The sequence below is a fragment of the Labrus mixtus genome, chromosome 6 (assembly GCF_963584025.1).
Source record: "Labrus mixtus chromosome 6, fLabMix1.1, whole genome shotgun sequence".
Lineage (NCBI taxonomy): Eukaryota > Metazoa > Chordata > Actinopteri > Labriformes > Labridae > Labrus > Labrus mixtus.
Genome location: NC_083617.1, coordinates 9,644,090 through 9,660,715, shown reverse-complemented (window position 1 = coordinate 9,660,715; position 16,626 = coordinate 9,644,090). Strand labels below are relative to the sequence as shown.

Sequence of the window (16,626 nt, the reverse complement as noted above, 5' to 3'; positions counted from 1 at the left end):
CATCCTTAGACTTGCGGTCATTGTCTTATCTTAAATGATTTATTTGGGGTGCCAGTAGCCTAGTGGTTTGTGTGAGACGCCCCATGTACAGAGACAAGGGTCCTCCAAGCAGACGGCCCAAGTTCGAATCCGACCTGGGGCTCCTTTAATGCGTGTCGTTCCCCAATCTCTCCCCAGTTTCTGACTCTATCCACTGTCCTATCTCTAAAAAAAGCCCAAAAATAAGCCTTAAAAAAAGCTTGTTGTTGAAATTGCTTAACAACCTTATCATCCACATTCTTTCAATTTCTCCTTAGCTTTGGGAAACCCAACACCTACCACAGTTGACCACAGGTGAGAATCCTTAGCAATTGAATGCAACTGCAGTTTTTTACTGGTTAAACTAGTCTCGGTTTCCATTAATTCTTTTGCATGCTTTGCTTTAAATGTGTGATGCTCCAGTGCTGGTCCAGAGAAGTTCCTCATCCCTTTGAGCTTGTTGATCCTTCTTGCGATAGCAACTTTGATCACCTGGTTCCTGTTAAAAAGACATAGTAAGTGGATTCTGAACTTTGATGAATGCAATGTATGTTTTGTCATCAAATTCTTACTTCACATGACAATTGTGTAGCATTGCCATTGAGTACTAAAAGTTTATTTTTGTTTATTGTTTCAACTTTAGAGAACACCACAGCAGAATCTTCAGCAACAACGGTAAAACATGAAGATTCAATAAAAAGGACATCATGGTCTTGTTCTTCACTTTACAGAACACCGATACAAAGCAAAACAACCATTTGTTAAATTTTGATTAATAACATAATCTTTGAGTGTTTTATTTGTAAATTACAGTAAGCATTTGAAAATAGAAACTTTCTTGAGCCACATGTGAAATCATATATAACAACACAAATATAACAATGTGGTTATCAGCCTACACTTCTTGCTTTTAAATCCATTCTTTTTTCGTCTGCTCACTTTCTGGTTTGACACAGACTGCAGAGGAAGTAACATACAGCACTGTAGCCATGAGGAATAAACCCTCAAGCCAGGTAAGGGACTGTGTGAAAATGACTGGCCTAAACCTTTTTGTTACATTATTAACAGATCCTTTAAAGATATATTAAAATTGTATTTTGACCTCTGATTTTGACCTGTTATACTAGATTTCTAGTGTGCAGTTCCAAACATTTGAAACGACAGTCAACTCCTATGATAATGGATATTCTTCTTTTATTTTGGTTGCCTCAAAATATCCTCTATTTAAGTAACATCTGGTTTATTCCTTCGTCAGGCTCAAGAGGAAATAACAAACAGTTATTTCAAGCATGTAAGAAAAAAATCAGCAACATAGTCCTGAACCACTATGAACATAACATTTCTCAATCGATCTGTTTTAAATTTTTCCCTTTGTTCTTACACAGGGGTCAGATCCAGGGGGGGATGTGATATACAGCTCTGTGGTAATATTGAACCAAACAAAAGTCACATTTAAAGAAGTTTTCTTACATTATTAGGGGTATTAACAATGTTAGCCGATGTCGCAAAAACCTGACATGGTTTTCTTTTTTTTTCTTTTAACAGGTTGAAGGAAAAGTTTTGCAGGCAAAGGGGCTTTGAGAGAAATGCTGATGGAGTGTCCCTTTAAGGATTTTTTTTTTTTTTTTATAGTTATACACTTATTCAGTTTTCCTATTTTTCAAGAACATTTTCAAGAATCACACATTTTTGAGCCCAAAAAACAATGTACCCAACTTCAAATTGAAGCCTGGAGTCGTTAGCTCACCCACAGATTCACTCTATACGGTATAATTTTAGAGCCAAGGAAAATCTATTACTATTCAGATATTTGTAGACTGTATCTTAACAGTTCATATTTCCGCTTAACAACTGAGCGAACTGCATTTGCTGTGACTGAAAATGTGGCTGACTTCCCTGTAAGTGGGAAACATTATGATGGTATTTTAGAGGTGTTGAAGGCTGATGCTGTGGAAGCTTTATTATTTCTGTTGCTGCTAAATAACACATTTCAGTGAATGCTCTTGGAGATCTGGTATTTTATTCTAAAAGTATGTATCCACTGGACCTCATCCCAAAGTCTAAAGTAAATTTTAATCTGCTGGAGTTCTGTCATTAGAGGTATTTATAAGCATCATCCAACATGCTACAAACATCTTACAGATGGAAAAGGAAAGGTTTTTCAGGAAGTAGAAAATCAGCACATCGATAGCATGCTTCATGCTCACCAACATAGCTGTTCATATGCGCTTTTCATTCATTCTCATATAGCTCAGTTATCTATAATATGTAACAATTTAAGGAAATTCTTACAGTGGACCTATAATTAATACGCTGTAAGTGGTGTCATGATCACATTTTGAGAAAAGTAAGGGTCATATAGGCAAGAAGGGTGCAGAAGAGCAGCATTGTGAGGGGCTTTGTGAGGGGCTTTATTGTTCAAATGTTAAAGTAATTTAATAAAGCATTATGAAATTGTTGGACAAAATATCCATACATTTAAAATTGTGTTGATGTGTGTTGATTTTTTTTAAAGGTGACAGCAAGATTTAAACCGGGGACTTTTAGTGTAGAAAAGATGAAACTCAAAATCGACAGTTTTACCTAAACTACACTGAAATCTTCACAACAAATAAAATGTATAACATACTTCGAACTTCCTGTTCACGTTTACATGGAATAATTATTTATTTAACGGTCCTCTACCTCCACCTTCAGGATTTTTAGGTTAACAGCAGGCAAAATGTCTTAACAGTCATGAAATGACAGCCAACATTAATAAAGCTATACATCCTCCTTCACATAGCTGAATGTAAAGATGTTAAATAACTAAAATAATGGTTAGCAAGACATCAACACATGGGGCCACAAGCTGGGTCAGTTTGTGTTTATATATAATACATCTATATATATATATATAAACTGCATGATGCAAAGTTGAACATCTTGCGTTTGCATTTATTAAAGTAAGTCTACTGTTGGATGTGGTTTGTTCTTTCAACACGACTGTTTTACTGGTGTACATGACCATTCTATTTTCTTACACGCTCTTTATTTACTTATTTTTGGTAGTGCAAAGTTGAAGGTCTTCTGACATTGGGGTTGCTATTTCAATGTAACCAATAACTGCTGACATATTTAGAAGCTATTTTACAATATTCAAGTCATGATGCAGTCCCTCTGCAGAAAGTTACACGATGCAGGACTGTACCATTACTCACAGCAGTGATAAGTATCATCTATAAGCGTCCAGATGAGAAACCCTCTGAAATCATCATCTGTATTAAACAACAATAGAACCATAAGAAAACACAGAAGCAATTATTTCACAGCTTGAAGAACAAGCTTGTTGGATTTTTATGTGAGTGAGATTATGATATAAATAAGAAGAGACAGGAAATGTCTAAGACTTGTAAGAGCTGTAAAAAATTTATTAGCATCGTGTTTAAACCAGAGGTTTTTTCTGCCCCGTATTTGTGAAACCACACTGCTGAAGAAGCACATTCAGCTGATGTGTAAGTCCTTGCTCGTATACAGGTTGTGAACTTGACATCTCAAATTGGACTGTTATTCAAATATTGGAAGCGAGGCTACCAAGAAATTGAAAAGGATTTTTGTGTGACGTGCTTCTTCAAATACAGATAATAATTTGGGACCAATGGGTGAACAGTTTCCTGGGATTTGTCGACAGATCGCAACAATTTCAAGGATCAACATTTTGAGTTTCTCACATGGTCACTCTGTCACTTTAGCAAAGTCTGGTTGTTTCTATACAACAGTGTAAATGATAATGTATGAATGGGCTCAATGTTCTGAACAACTAATTAAACGTTGTTCTGATCATCAATTCAATGAGAAAAAAACCTCATGAAGTTTGAAATGTAGCTTTATTGCAAAGAAGGTATTAAAAATTTGAGTCGATACATCTGGAGTGCTGATCCTTTTCTTTTGAGCTTTTGCATTGAATTGATTTACAGCTAGTCTGCAGTAAACTCTGGAAAATACCAAAGATAGATTATTTTGCATAAATATTTGTACACATCATCTAACCACTGAAGGCCACTTCCTTTCAGCAGGGGGAGGACAGATTTAAACTTTTGCATTTGTATAACAAAGAATATCAGGAAGTAGGACCAGAGTCTTGCAGTTCACTGGTTCATGTAGTTCATTCTGCTCCCTCAGCGACATGGCTTTTCAAATTAGCTTCCTTTTCATCCTCGCTGGACTAACAGGTAAAAGAAGATTATGATAATTGCAATGTAATGTCAGTTAGACAAGAAATATTGTACATACCTGTGATATTGTATTATTGTGAAACCTCAGCTAATGTGAAATTTGAAAATAGACAGGAAGATCTTTTTAAGTGACTTTATGCATTATACTGTATCACATGCTTTGTTGCAGGAATTGACAGCATATCAACAGTCAGTGTAGTATCAGTAAAAGCTGGAGATTCAATTTCCATCCCATGTCTGTATGGAGCACAATACCAAGACCATGTGAAATATCTGTGTGAAGGATACAGATGGGACAGCTGCTCATATGGAGTGAAAACAAACCGACCCAATTCAAACAAGTTTTTGATCTTTGATGACAAAAAGCAAAGAACCTTCACAGTGACTATCAAAGATGTGACTGGTTCTGACCTTCAGTACTGGTGTGCTGTGGAGATACACAAAGGGCCAGATGTTGGAGAGTATTTTCAACTGTCAGTCACTAAAGGTAAGCGCACCTGTATCATCTTTATGCCAATTTCCAATCCTTTGTGAAATATTAATTAGAAGTAAACACACTAAAGGGGGTTTCATGGTTTCTGCAAATACTATTTTACCAGGTTTAATATTGGATTTTTAAAATATTTTGTTTTATCTATATAGCATTTTCTTATCCAAATTCATACCATGGAGATCAGAGATCACTTTTACAAGAGAGAGCTGGCCACAAATAGCAACAACACACATTTTCAACTGTAATCAAACTCACACAAACGATTTCTTTGTCAGCCACAAAGCAATTAAAGAGTTAAGAAAACTTTTAATCCTGCAGCTTTTGTATACTGCTGCAGCACTTGAATTTCCCCACTGGGGATCAATTAAAGATTATCTTATCTTATAAAATATAATTCAAATGTCTGTGAAGGTTATCAGTTATCCAGGTCATGGATAATTTAAAGTTTGATCCAAAGGCAACTGGACTGGTTCAAGATCTTCAACCAGTCCAGTTGCCATGGATCAATTCAATTTAAACATTGACAGCATCCAATGGTATCCAAAATATTCTAATAAAAAATGTTTTTCTTTAGATAAACCCATTCTCTATGTGGATCACCAAGAGTTAAGCGTCTTTAAAGGCGATTCCATCGAGATCAACTGTTACCATAGTATCTTCGGGGGAAATATGTGGTGCCGTCTTGGTGGGTCCTGTGTGACAAATTCAGATGGATTGCTCGATGGAACAATTGTGGCCGTCATTGCGAGGTCCAGTAAATATTTCACTGTGACTATGAGTGGACTAAGGACAGAGAGCAGCGGCTGGTATATGTGTGTCAAAGGAGCCTTTATGATGCCAGTGCATATAACTGTCACTGAGCAACTTCTTACCAGTGAGTACTATAAAGAAATAAAATGTATAAATATACAAATTGTTAATACTTGTGATCAAATCTATTAACAAAAGCTTCTTTTTGATATAGAAAAAGATACTATATCATCCTTAGACTTGCAGTTATTGTCTTATCTTAAATGATTTATTTGGGGTGCCAGTAGCCTAGTGGTTTGTGTGAGACGCCCCATGTACAGAGACAAGGGTCCTCCAAGCAGACGGCCCAAGTTCGAATCCGACCTGGGGCTCCTTTAATGCGTGTCGTTCCCCAATCTCTCCCCAGTTTCTGACTCTATCCACTGTCCTATCTCTAAAAAAAAAGCTTGTTGTTGAAATTGCTTAACAACCTTATCATCCACATTCTTTCAATTTCTCCTTAGCTTTGGGAAACCCAACACCTACCACAGTTGACCACAGGTGAGAATCCTTAGCAATTGAATGCAACTGCAGTTTTTTACTGGTTAAACTAGTCTCGGTTTCCATTAATTCTTTTGCATGCTTTGCTTTAAATGTGTGATGCTCCAGTGCTGGTCCAGAGAAGTTCCTCATCCCTTTGAGCTTGTTGATCCTTCTTGCGATAGCAACTTTGATCACCTGGTTCCTGTTAAAAAGACATAGTAAGTGGATTCTGAACTTTGATGAATGCAATGTATGTTTTGTCATCAAATTCTTACTTCACATGACAATTGTGTAGCATTGCCATTGAGTACTAAAAGTTTATTTTTGTTTATTGTTTCAACTTTAGAGAACACCACAGCAGAATCTTCAGCAACAACGGTAAAACATGAAGATTCAATAAAAAGGACATCATGGTCTTGTTCTTCACTTTACAGAACACCGATACAAAGCAAAACAACTATTTGTTAAATTTTGATTAATAACATAATCTTTGAGTGTTTTATTTGTAAATTACAGTAAGCATTTGAAAATAGAAACTTTCTTGAGCCACATGTGAAATCATATATAACAACACAAATATACCAATGTGGTTATCAGCCTACACTTCTTGTTTTTAAATCCATTCTTTTTTCGTCTGCTCACTTTCTGGTTTGACACAGACTGCAGAGGAAGTAACATACAGCACTGTAGCCATGAGGAATAAACCCTCAAGCCAGGTAAGGGACTGTGTGAAAATGACTGGCCTAAACCTTTTTGTTACATTATTAACAGATCCTTTAAAGATATATTAAAATTGTATTTTGACCTCTGATTTTGACCTGTTATACTAGATTTCTAGTGTGCAGTTCCAAACATTTGAAACGACAGTCAACTCCTATGATAATGGATATTCTTCTTTTATTTTGGTTGCCTCAAAATATCCTCTATTTAAGTAACATCTGGTTTATTCCTTCGTCAGGCTCAAGAGGAAATAACAAACAGTTATTTCAAGCATGTAAGAAAAAAATCAGCAACATAGTCCTGAACCACTATGAACATAACATTTCTCAATCGATCTGTTTTAAATTTTTCCCTTTGTTCTTACACAGGGGTCAGATCCAGGGGGGGATGTGATATACAGCTCTGTGGTAATATTGGACCAAACAAAAGGTACATTTAAAGAAGTTTTCTTACATTATTAGGGGTATTAACAATGTTAGCCGATGTCGCAAAAAACTGACATGGTTTTCTTTTTTTTTTAACAGGTTGAAGGAAAAGTTTTGCAGGCAAAGGGGCTTTTAGAGAAATGCTGATGGAGTGTCCCTTTAAGGATTTTTTTTATAGTTATACACTTATTCAGTTTTCCTATTTTTCAAGAACATTTTCAAGAATCACACATTTTTGAGCCCAAAAAACAATGTACCCAACTTCAAATTGAAGCCTGGAGTCGTTAGCTCACCCACAGATTCACTCTATACGGTATAATTTTAGAGCCAAGGAAAATCTATTACTATTCAGATATTTGTAGACTGTATCTTAACAGTTCATATTTCCGCTTAACAACTGAGCGAACTGCATTTGCTGTGACTGAAAATGTGGCTGACTTCCCTGTAAGTGGGAAACATTATGATGGTATTTTAGAGGTGTTGAAGGCTGATGCTGTGGAAGCTTTATTATTTCTGTTGCTGCTAAATAACACATTTCAGTGAATGCTCTTGGAGATCTGGTATTTTATTCTAAAAGTATGTATCCACTGGACCTCTTCCCAAAGTCTAAAGTAAATTTTAATCTGCTGGAGTTCTGTCATTAGAGGTATTTATAAGCACCATCCAACATGCTACAAACATCTTACAGATGGAAAAGGAAAGGTTTTTCAGGAAGTAGAAAATCAGCACATCGATAGCATGCTTCATGCTCACCAACATAGCTGTTCATATGCACTTTTCATTCATTCTCATATAGCTCAGTTATCTATAATATGTAACAATTTAAGGAAATTCTTACAGTGGACCTATAATTAATACGCTGTAAGTGGTGTCATGATCACATTTTGAGAAAAGTAAGGGTCATATAGGCAAGAAGGGTGCAGAAGAGCAGCATTGTGAGGGGCTTTGTGAGGGGCTTTATTGTTCAAATGTTAAAGTAATTTAATAAAGCATTATGAAATTATTGGACAAAATATCCATACATTTATAATTGTGTTGATGTGTGTTGATTTTTTTTAAAGGTGACAGCAAGATTTAAACCGGGGACTTTTAGTGTAGAAAAGATGAAACTCAAAATCGACAGTTTTACCTAAACTACACTGAAATCTTCACAACAAATAAAATGTATAATATACTTCAAACTTCCTGTTCACGTTTACATGGAATAATTATTTATTTAACGGTCCTCTACCTCCACCTTTAGGATTTTCAGATTAACAGCAGGCAAAATGTCGTAACAGTCATGAAATGACAGCCAACACTAATAAAGCTATACATCCTCCTTCACATAGCTGAATGTAAAGATGTTAAATAACTAAAATAATGCTTAGAGATAAGACACTGATAAATTGAATATTACAGAGTTAATGTTTGTGAAACCACAGGGTCGAGCTCTGTAGCTGTTGTAATCTGGTGTAATCTAATATTGTTTTATCCAAAACAATTATGTTGTCTCACAAATCCTTTTTTTATTCAGTCTGAAGAAAAGTTCAGAAAAACTTCAGGTATTTTCAACCGTTAAGATTTGTATTTATTTTATTTTATTCTTTTCTTTTCTTTCTTTTTTTAACATGGACACGGTGCAATGTATTACTACAAAGTAGATGCCATGCATACAAGTTCGTAGCCGAGGCGAAAGCAACCCTTTATTTCTTAATTCTTAAAGATATGACTTTTTTTTTTTACCTTCGAGAAAGTAACTAAACATATAAAATCATCTGCTGATCGGCTGCAAAAGGCTAGAGCAAAGTAGTTTCTGAAATCAGGTAGGCCTATTTCAGGTGTTACAACTATACAGTTATAAATGTTATTTCTGGGAGCAGATCTGTGATGACAAAGTGTCTGAACTGTCCTTATTGTTGTGTAGTCTCAGAAGGCGCATTTTCCTTAGCCTGCGTAAATATGACCTGCAAACAGTGTTTTGATTCTGAAGTGTCTGTAGAGGTAATTTAAGAGTGGATGCATAATACAATACGGCAGCGTAGTATTTTAAGGTTGTTTGCAAAATTCGGCAGTTGTAGAAATGTGTTGCTGTGTGCCAGAAATTGAATTGTCCTGGGACTGGGAGTTGCTTCAAGTCTGGGCATAATCACCGGTTTAACCTTTTTAGAGAAGTCAACAAAAACATGAAATCTTAGACATAATAGACATAGATCAATTAAATTAGCATTAACATACAGCCAAATAAGCATATGGCAACTTCCAGCGCAATGACGCAACCAGTGAGTGAGTTAAATGTTTTTTTTTTTTTTTTTTCACTCAGGCACTTATGTGGCCGCCCTGGGTCCTGAGCCTGGATGTGATAGGTCTGGTGTTCAGTGCAGTGCAGTCTCCTTCAGCTCGCCCTCCAACCGGTGACGCCTGCCTCGGCCGAACTTCTCCAATAAAGTGACTTTTAGTGTACCGCTAGCCTCATCCTCTACTGGTAAGAGAACCATTTATTCTGTTTACACTGTTTATTAACTCTTTAACACGCAGAAATGAACGTTTACAGACTTTACAGACACCGGTACTCTGCAGGCTACCACACTTAGCTCAGCTAGCTTCAGCCAGCATGCTGTGTCTGACACATGCCAAGTTGGAGCAGGGTGGTTTTACTTATAATAATGCAAGTCCCATGTTGCCGAAGAGTCGATAGAATAATGAGATGCTGCTATCCGAAAATGTAACTCGCATGTTACTTATTATCCCTTAACTATCGTGTCTTTATCCTCCCAGTGGCCTAGTTAGCTGTAATGAGGTTACTCGACTAGATAATGCTAACAAACAGGATAATTATCGCATCCCAGTAATTGGCATTTGTATGTTCCTTGCCACGCCTAAGCTGCTCCTTGCCAACTCCCGTGGATGAGTAGTTTTAACAAAGGCTTTAACTAGGCACTCCAGTGCGGCAAAATGGCTCCTCTCCCGATCCGTAACCTTGTCCAGACTGTGTGAACAGCTGGGACTACCTGCACCACTGAAGAGATGTGACCATGCAAGGCGTGTGTTAGATTAAAGTTCTGATAATTACTGTGATCGTCACAGTCATAACTTGCGCCCCTTAACTTTGGTTACATGAAAGTTGTCACAAAGGTTTGCTTACCCAGGTTGACACTCCATGCAACAAGCAGGCAGACACATATAAGTCTGCTCAGGTGGAATAAAGTAGTCACACTTAGACTTTTAATGCCTTCTAATGTAAGGCCAAACTTCCCATTCAACAGGTGAAGAATAAAAATGGTAGTATCTGACATTCTCAGCTGAATCAGACTTATTTTCTTTTACTCATGGATCAGATTTACCTTCCATACGAGCACTTATTTAAGTATTTTTGTAAGAAAAAGTTTATAACGCTTGTGCATGAGCAACACTAACATTTATCATTTGTGTCATTTGTGTACCCGTACAAATGACTTCACATAATTTGATATGGTACATTTACTGAAAGACCCAACATCAACTTTTAATTTAGTATTATAAATATCTCACACTGCTTTATGTACATTTTGAGGTTGATGTCTTTATAGAAAACTGTTTTTTTTCTGTTCATTAGTCGTGTTCTGTTTCATTAGGATAATTTTGGTTTCATTAAACAACATAAAGATAAACTATATTGATCCCCCATGGGGGAAATTTTTGCATTACAGCAGCTCAAGAAACAGGAGACGGGAATATAATTATTAAAAATAAAAACCAGTACTGATTGACATGTGATTCAGGACTATACTGTTCAATTAATAAGATGTATTTTGATTCTGTCTACAGATATAATGGCTGTGCCTCCCTGCTATGCTGACCTGGGCAAATCTGCCAAGGACATCTTCAACAAAGGCTATGGTAATTTTTCTTGGGAGTTTTGTGCTGTTTATATAAAATATAATTACTTTATTGATCCCAAACTGGGAAATTGTGGCGTTACAGCAGCAGGTTATCCAACACACAATATTAGCAAATATGCACAATGTAATATTAAATACAAAGTAAATAAGCACTAAAAATATAAAAACTAAGAATGAGAATATATACATCCAGGATTTAACTTTATAGCATTACTTCTAGTATGTTCTGTAAAGCCTGATGTTGTAGAACTGATGGAACAAAACAATTGTTTTCTTCAGGATTCGGCTTGGTGAAGCTCGACGTCAAGACAAAGTCAGCCAGTGGCGTGGTAAGGTCATTTCTTTATGCATTAATCGTAGAGAAATTGTTTACTCACTTGTACTGTGACGACACTGCAAAGTTCGAGTGCATAGGAAGATGTACATTTTGTAAAAAGAGTCAAGTTAACAGCTGTTAATGTTTTATTAAACTTCCTGACATGAAGGTGGAATTTTTCTAACCAGAACGATGGAAGATCTTCACTTGACTTTAGAAACAACAAGCCCTGTTGATTACACAGTCTTGTGAACAATTATTTACAATAAAGTGTGTTGCAGTTTTGGGTCTTGCTAGCTTTTTCTCTGGCCACCAGTCCAGAAGCTCGATGATTTTAAACAGTTATACCCAACCCAATCTTTGTAAACATCAAAAATGGATGTTCAATGATTTAATTTTCAATTAACCAATTGCATCAGGTCTTACGTGTTTTTTTTTTTTTTTAGCAACAGGTTTTTTTTGTGTTTGTAACCATAATAGCCAGACTTTCAGATGAAATGGTTTACTTTGATTCTTGGTCATTTCATCCAGACTGCCTTGTCTTTGTGTTTTTCTTGTCATTCTTCATCTCTTTTAAATTTGTCTCTCACAGGAGTTCAAGACTGCCGGTTCCTCCAACACTGACACCAGCAAAGTTGCGGGCAGCCTGGAAACTAAATACAAAAGGTCAGAATATGGCCTGACCTTCACTGAGAAGTGGAACACTGACAACACCTTGGGAACAGAAATCACCGTTGAGGATCAGGTAAGCAAAATATTCAAATGTTTTTGTTGTGTCTGAAAAGTAACTTTCTACCCAGGGACCTCGACAGGACAACATTTGTTATAATTTTAAATGCTTTTTTGTTCTGTCCCTCACAGATTGCTAAGGGCCTGAAGTTGACATTTGACACAACCTTCTCACCAAACACTGGGTAAGATAATGGCTGGAAAATAATGTAGTTCTGATTATAGGGAAGTTTAGTTTTATGGGAATTTTACTTCAACTCATTAAAGTTCACCCTAGCCAACATGGCCTTGCTCTGCCTGTCGCCTCATCATGAGTCACTACTGCAACCTGATATGTGTTTTACAGGCTTGTGACAAGTGTAGTTACCAGCCATGTGACCCCTGGTCTCAATATGGAACTAGTTCCTTGTACCATATTACTGTGATTGGCTGTGAGGGTTTTCATGTTTTTTCTTATTTCATGCTTTTCAGTTTGTTTTCTAAAGATAAAAACAAGCTATGTTTTATTGGGTGTAGATGTTCAGTCAATGCTTTTGCTTTCTATGAGGTGTAAATCACCAGAGGGAAATGGCAAGTGGCCCAAAGAAAGCTATCCTCTTATATACATATTTAATGTCAAGGGGATTGCGAGAGTGGAGTATGAATACTAGTGATGCAACACCAAATAAAAAATAAAAAACTCCCTGAAAATGGATAATTAAGTGTTGGCAACAAAACATTTTGTTGTGTTGTGCGATTATTACATCACTCACCGCTCTGCAGACCCATTTACGTCACACTCAAGACAGTTGAGTTACCTGGTCAGCTTGAGCTGTGTTCATGTGCTGTTTGAATAAACCTTACTTTCATTTATCGCAATGATGGTAATAATTTAAACACAGAAAATATGAGCAGAAATATCCATCAACAACTGTTTTCCATGACAAAGCGTTGGCGAGCTATAAATAGTATATGATTACATGAACTCTGACAAAAACATATATTTTGTTTTCAGTTACAAGATGGGATAAGCACGTTACTGCTGGGCTGACAATCAAAATCCATGATTTATTCCCGACTGTGCATCTTAGTCAGTGAAAATATGAGCAGTGTAGAGGGGAGATGTGCGGCTACGTTGATATATCACGTATAAGCACACAGTGTCAGACTTGTGTCTGTGCATTAGTGTCAAAGGGTCCTGATTCAAAGCTGGTGAATGTGCAACTGGCAGATCAGTTTTTCAGTCAGTGGCCTCTCAAACCGTTATTTTCTTATCATATTTCCTACTTAAGCTGACTGCTGGCAGAGTGCCTAGTTTTAGTTTTAACTCTGGGGGCTCTTAAATCTATAGACGTGGCTCAGCAACCTCAGGCCATTATGACTTCAGTGTGTTGAGGTTTCACATTGTTCAAAGTGTTTTTATAATGTATATATTAAACATCAGGTTAACCATAAGGTTTTGTGGTTGAGGTTAACCAAAGCTGTGTTTGTTTATCATCAGCAAGAAGAGTGGCAAAGTTAAGACCGCCTACAAGCGTGAGTTCGTCAACCTGGGCTGTGATGTCGACTTTGACTTCGCCGGCCCCACCATCCACGGCGCTGCTGTCGTTGGCTACGAGGGCTGGCTCGCCGGTTACCAGATGACCTTTGACACTGCCAAATCTAAGATGTCCCAGAACAACTTTGCCATTGGCTACAAGACAGGAGACTTCCAGCTGCACACCAATGTGTAAGTAGAACGGCTACATGTGTCTTTGTAACTGCACATTTATATTTTTACTATGTGAAAGTACAAAACCTTTAGCCCACTTGATTGAGGATTTGTTTTCTTCCTGCTGTATAAATACTTTCAATCCATTGTGCGTCAGTAGTTTCAAGACCTGAAAAACACCCTAAAATGACTTATTATTCAACTTCTGTATTTTCCAACATGCTAAGGGGTGATCCACGTGAATCATACACTTAAAACACAATTGAAAGAAGGCGGTAATATTTAAGGACATCTGCAGGGTTAAGTTGTGATGATTCTTTACATTTCCAAATATCCTTTTTCTTTTTTGTTCAATGACGATCACATTCCTCTTAAATACAATTAATGAGCTATATTAAGACAATGGGCATATCAGTTTAGCAAAGCTTACCTTTTTTTCTTCTTTTTTTAAATGTCCATCAAATCTGCAAACATAACAAGAAAGTATCACCTGATATAGCATATGCTTTCTCCACTAATTTACAGCTATTGTGGGAAAAACTTGCTATGGTTCCATAAAGTTAAACAAATCGACAGTAAGATAATTGGATGTTTCTGCTCATGATAAGACCTTCCGAGACAATAATCGATCTGTTGTCAGAAATACCTAAAGTTGGTCCCCTAGCATGATATCTCCTATGCTTGTATTCTCTAAAGGAATGATGGAGCTGAGTTTGGAGGATCCATCTACCAGAAGGTGAGCGACAAGCTGGAGACAGCAGTCAACCTGGCCTGGACCGCTGGCAGCAACAGCACACGCTTCGGCATTGCAGCCAAATACCAGCTGGACATGGACGCCTCCGTCAGTGTAAGTAGAGCAGCAGAGACTTTTCAGAGTGGACTCGTTGAAGCAAAGAAAAATGTTACATTTAATAATCAGACTGACTTTTAATGGTGGGTTTGTTTTCTCCACAGGCTAAAGTGAACAACAACAGCCTTATTGGTGTTGGGTACACCCAGACACTCAGACCAGGTAGGTTGGTTTTCTACATGTTCATGGACAGCTGGTGAATGTTTTTAACATGTTTATCAATGAAGTTCACATAGTTTCTATAGTTACTAAGCCTTCAGTCTTAACACAAAACATAAGTAATTTTACATGACGTCATGACAGAGAACATGTAATTATAGTAACCCCTAACAGTAGAGATGCTCGCAGGAACTAGTGTCTCCATACGGTCGTGGACCTGTGACGGTATGAAACGATGGGTCGTAGTTTTATTTCAGCCACAGTGGAGCAGAGCTGAGTGAAGTGGGAACTACAGTCACCAACATCCTTTGCGCTCTGCTCACTGCCTCAGTTCAGCGAAAATGGCGGACGATGGCGTTAATGAGGAGGGAGAACAGACAATATTTTAAATTGTGGCGGCGCTGAGGTCGACGCTGATGTATAACACATACAAATATGAGCTCTAAAAACAGAACTGTACAATGTAGCAACTTACAGTAGCGCTGACTTATTAGCAATAAATAGTATTTTTTTCCAAGTCTTCAATTTTCTATTATTCTTTTAAAATATCACAATAGATAAGGTACCGTGGACTTGTTCTCGTGATATTATCATATGGAGAGATTTTGATATTGTTACATCCCTACTTAACAGTCCAAATTTGTCTGTCAAAAGTCGTACGTAAATTTGGTTTTTGCACGTTTACTTCCTAATGTTGCTTCCTCTCGTCTGTGCAGGTGTGAAACTCACCCTGTCTGGCCTGGTCGATGGCAAGAACATCAACGCAGGAGGCCACAAGCTGGGTCTGGGCTTGGAACTGGAAGCTTAAGCTTTCCTCACACTGCAAGGGACTAGGGAATATCAGAAGAATCTGGCCTTAAAAGTATGTCCAACTCAAACCAGCAGGGGGATATCTTGGAGAGTATCATTCAAAGGCTACAACAACAAACTTGTTGGGGTACTACTTCATGTTGGTACTTCAGTCATCGATATATTTGACCCTTTGTTGCTTTTTACTTTGTAGTAACATCTGTTCAAGAGACAGCTGGTGGCATATAATTTATAAATCATGTCATTGTTCCTGTCCAGCACTGCCATAATAATAATATCCAATACAATCCCTTTGCCTGTCCTCAACTCTGTGTGGCTTTATTGGAAACAAAATCCCAGACACTCCGGTCTTAACGAGAACATCCGTGGACAGTTTTGTGTGGTGAGCGTCGTCATCCCTTCTGATTGTACAATCATGACCATCTGATATTCCTTTGTCATCTACAGTTTTAATTTGCAAACCTTGTTCAGTACACTAGACTTTCTCTGCAATTGTTTTAAATAGCGCTGCACCCTTCCTTTCATGCACACAAGGACAAACTAAGGCTCTGTAAACTTCTGTTTTGTGCCGGCCATTGGGGTTCGTGAGATGCTTTGAAAGCTTCCTTAAACTGGGCAGTTTCTGGGTCGCTTAAAGATGGGTTTGTGAGTTTGAGAGAAAAACCTGTATGCTTGGCCGACCAAGCAGAATTAGTTACGTCATTTTTTTTCTGTAATCACAGAAAATGGGAGCTACATTATAAATGTTCACAGTAATGCCAAACTGTCATGGTGTGGAAGAGGTGTAACCTTAAGTGTGCACGTGTGGAAAGTCCCTGCACTGGGCTGAGACAGAGCCCAGAGGAAGTCATGAGGGTCCTTATGTGTATGTATAAATTTTCAATAAAGTCTTTGAACTTCACAAACTCCTTTTTTTTTTAGTATGTGACAATGACGTACATGCCACTAACAAGTCATGTTAAGAGTGAGATGTCAGTAGTTAAGTGCTCAAAGGGGATTTAAGAAAAGGCTTTAATTTAAGTAAATGTAGTAGAACAATAACCTTTTTCTTTCTTTACACGATTGCAGCA

General features: G+C 37.4%; 1 protein-coding gene and 2 long non-coding RNA genes across 6 annotated transcripts; all 3 read left to right on the top strand.

Annotated features, from left to right (window-relative positions):
* The first annotated feature begins 223 nt into the window (after window positions 1-223).
* Window positions 224-1,483, top strand: LOC132975380 (uncharacterized). 3 transcript variants are annotated; one of them, XR_009673263.1, is made up of 5 exons: window positions 224-333; window positions 442-533; window positions 662-693; window positions 975-1,309; window positions 1,404-1,483. It is a non-coding gene; the product is annotated as an uncharacterized LOC132975380 (long non-coding RNA). The 3 variants fall into 3 exon arrangements; XR_009673262.1 differs by having other exon boundaries at window positions 975-1,462; XR_009673261.1 differs by lacking the exons at window positions 975-1,309; window positions 1,404-1,483 and having other exon boundaries at window positions 662-898.
* Window positions 1,484-5,677: 4,194 nt separating this feature from the next.
* On the top strand, window positions 5,678-8,172 carry LOC132975379 (uncharacterized). Of its 2 annotated transcripts, XR_009673260.1 has the most exons (7): window positions 5,678-6,015; window positions 6,124-6,215; window positions 6,344-6,375; window positions 6,657-6,713; window positions 6,956-6,991; window positions 7,086-7,146; window positions 7,242-8,172. It is a non-coding gene; the product is annotated as an uncharacterized LOC132975379 (long non-coding RNA). The 2 variants fall into 2 exon arrangements; XR_009673259.1 differs by having other exon boundaries at window positions 6,344-6,713.
* A 1,275-nt stretch (window positions 8,173-9,447) lies between these two features.
* Window positions 9,448-16,461, top strand: vdac2 (voltage-dependent anion channel 2). Its single transcript, XM_061039888.1, has 9 exons — window positions 9,448-9,606; window positions 10,929-11,000; window positions 11,282-11,331; window positions 11,911-12,063; window positions 12,180-12,232; window positions 13,528-13,755; window positions 14,434-14,584; window positions 14,692-14,749; window positions 15,463-16,461. The coding sequence occupies exons 2-9, from the start codon at window positions 10,934-10,936 to the stop codon at window positions 15,552-15,554; spliced, it is 852 nt and encodes a 283-aa protein (XP_060895871.1). The 5' UTR covers window positions 9,448-9,606; window positions 10,929-10,933; the 3' UTR covers window positions 15,555-16,461.
* Window positions 16,462-16,626: the final 165 nt, after the last annotated feature.

Excerpts from the sequence above, each read along its gene's own strand:
- vdac2 (XM_061039888.1), top strand. The coding sequence starts at position 10,934 with ATGGCTGTGCCTCCCTGCTATGCTGACCTGGGCAAATCTGCCAAGGAC. Across the intron at positions 11,001-11,281 it reads CATCTTCAACAAAGGCTATG|GATTCGGCTTGGTGAAGCTC; the intron begins GTAATTTTTCTT and ends TGTTTTCTTCAG. Across the intron at positions 11,332-11,910 it reads CAAAGTCAGCCAGTGGCGTG|GAGTTCAAGACTGCCGGTTC; the intron begins GTAAGGTCATTT and ends TGTCTCTCACAG.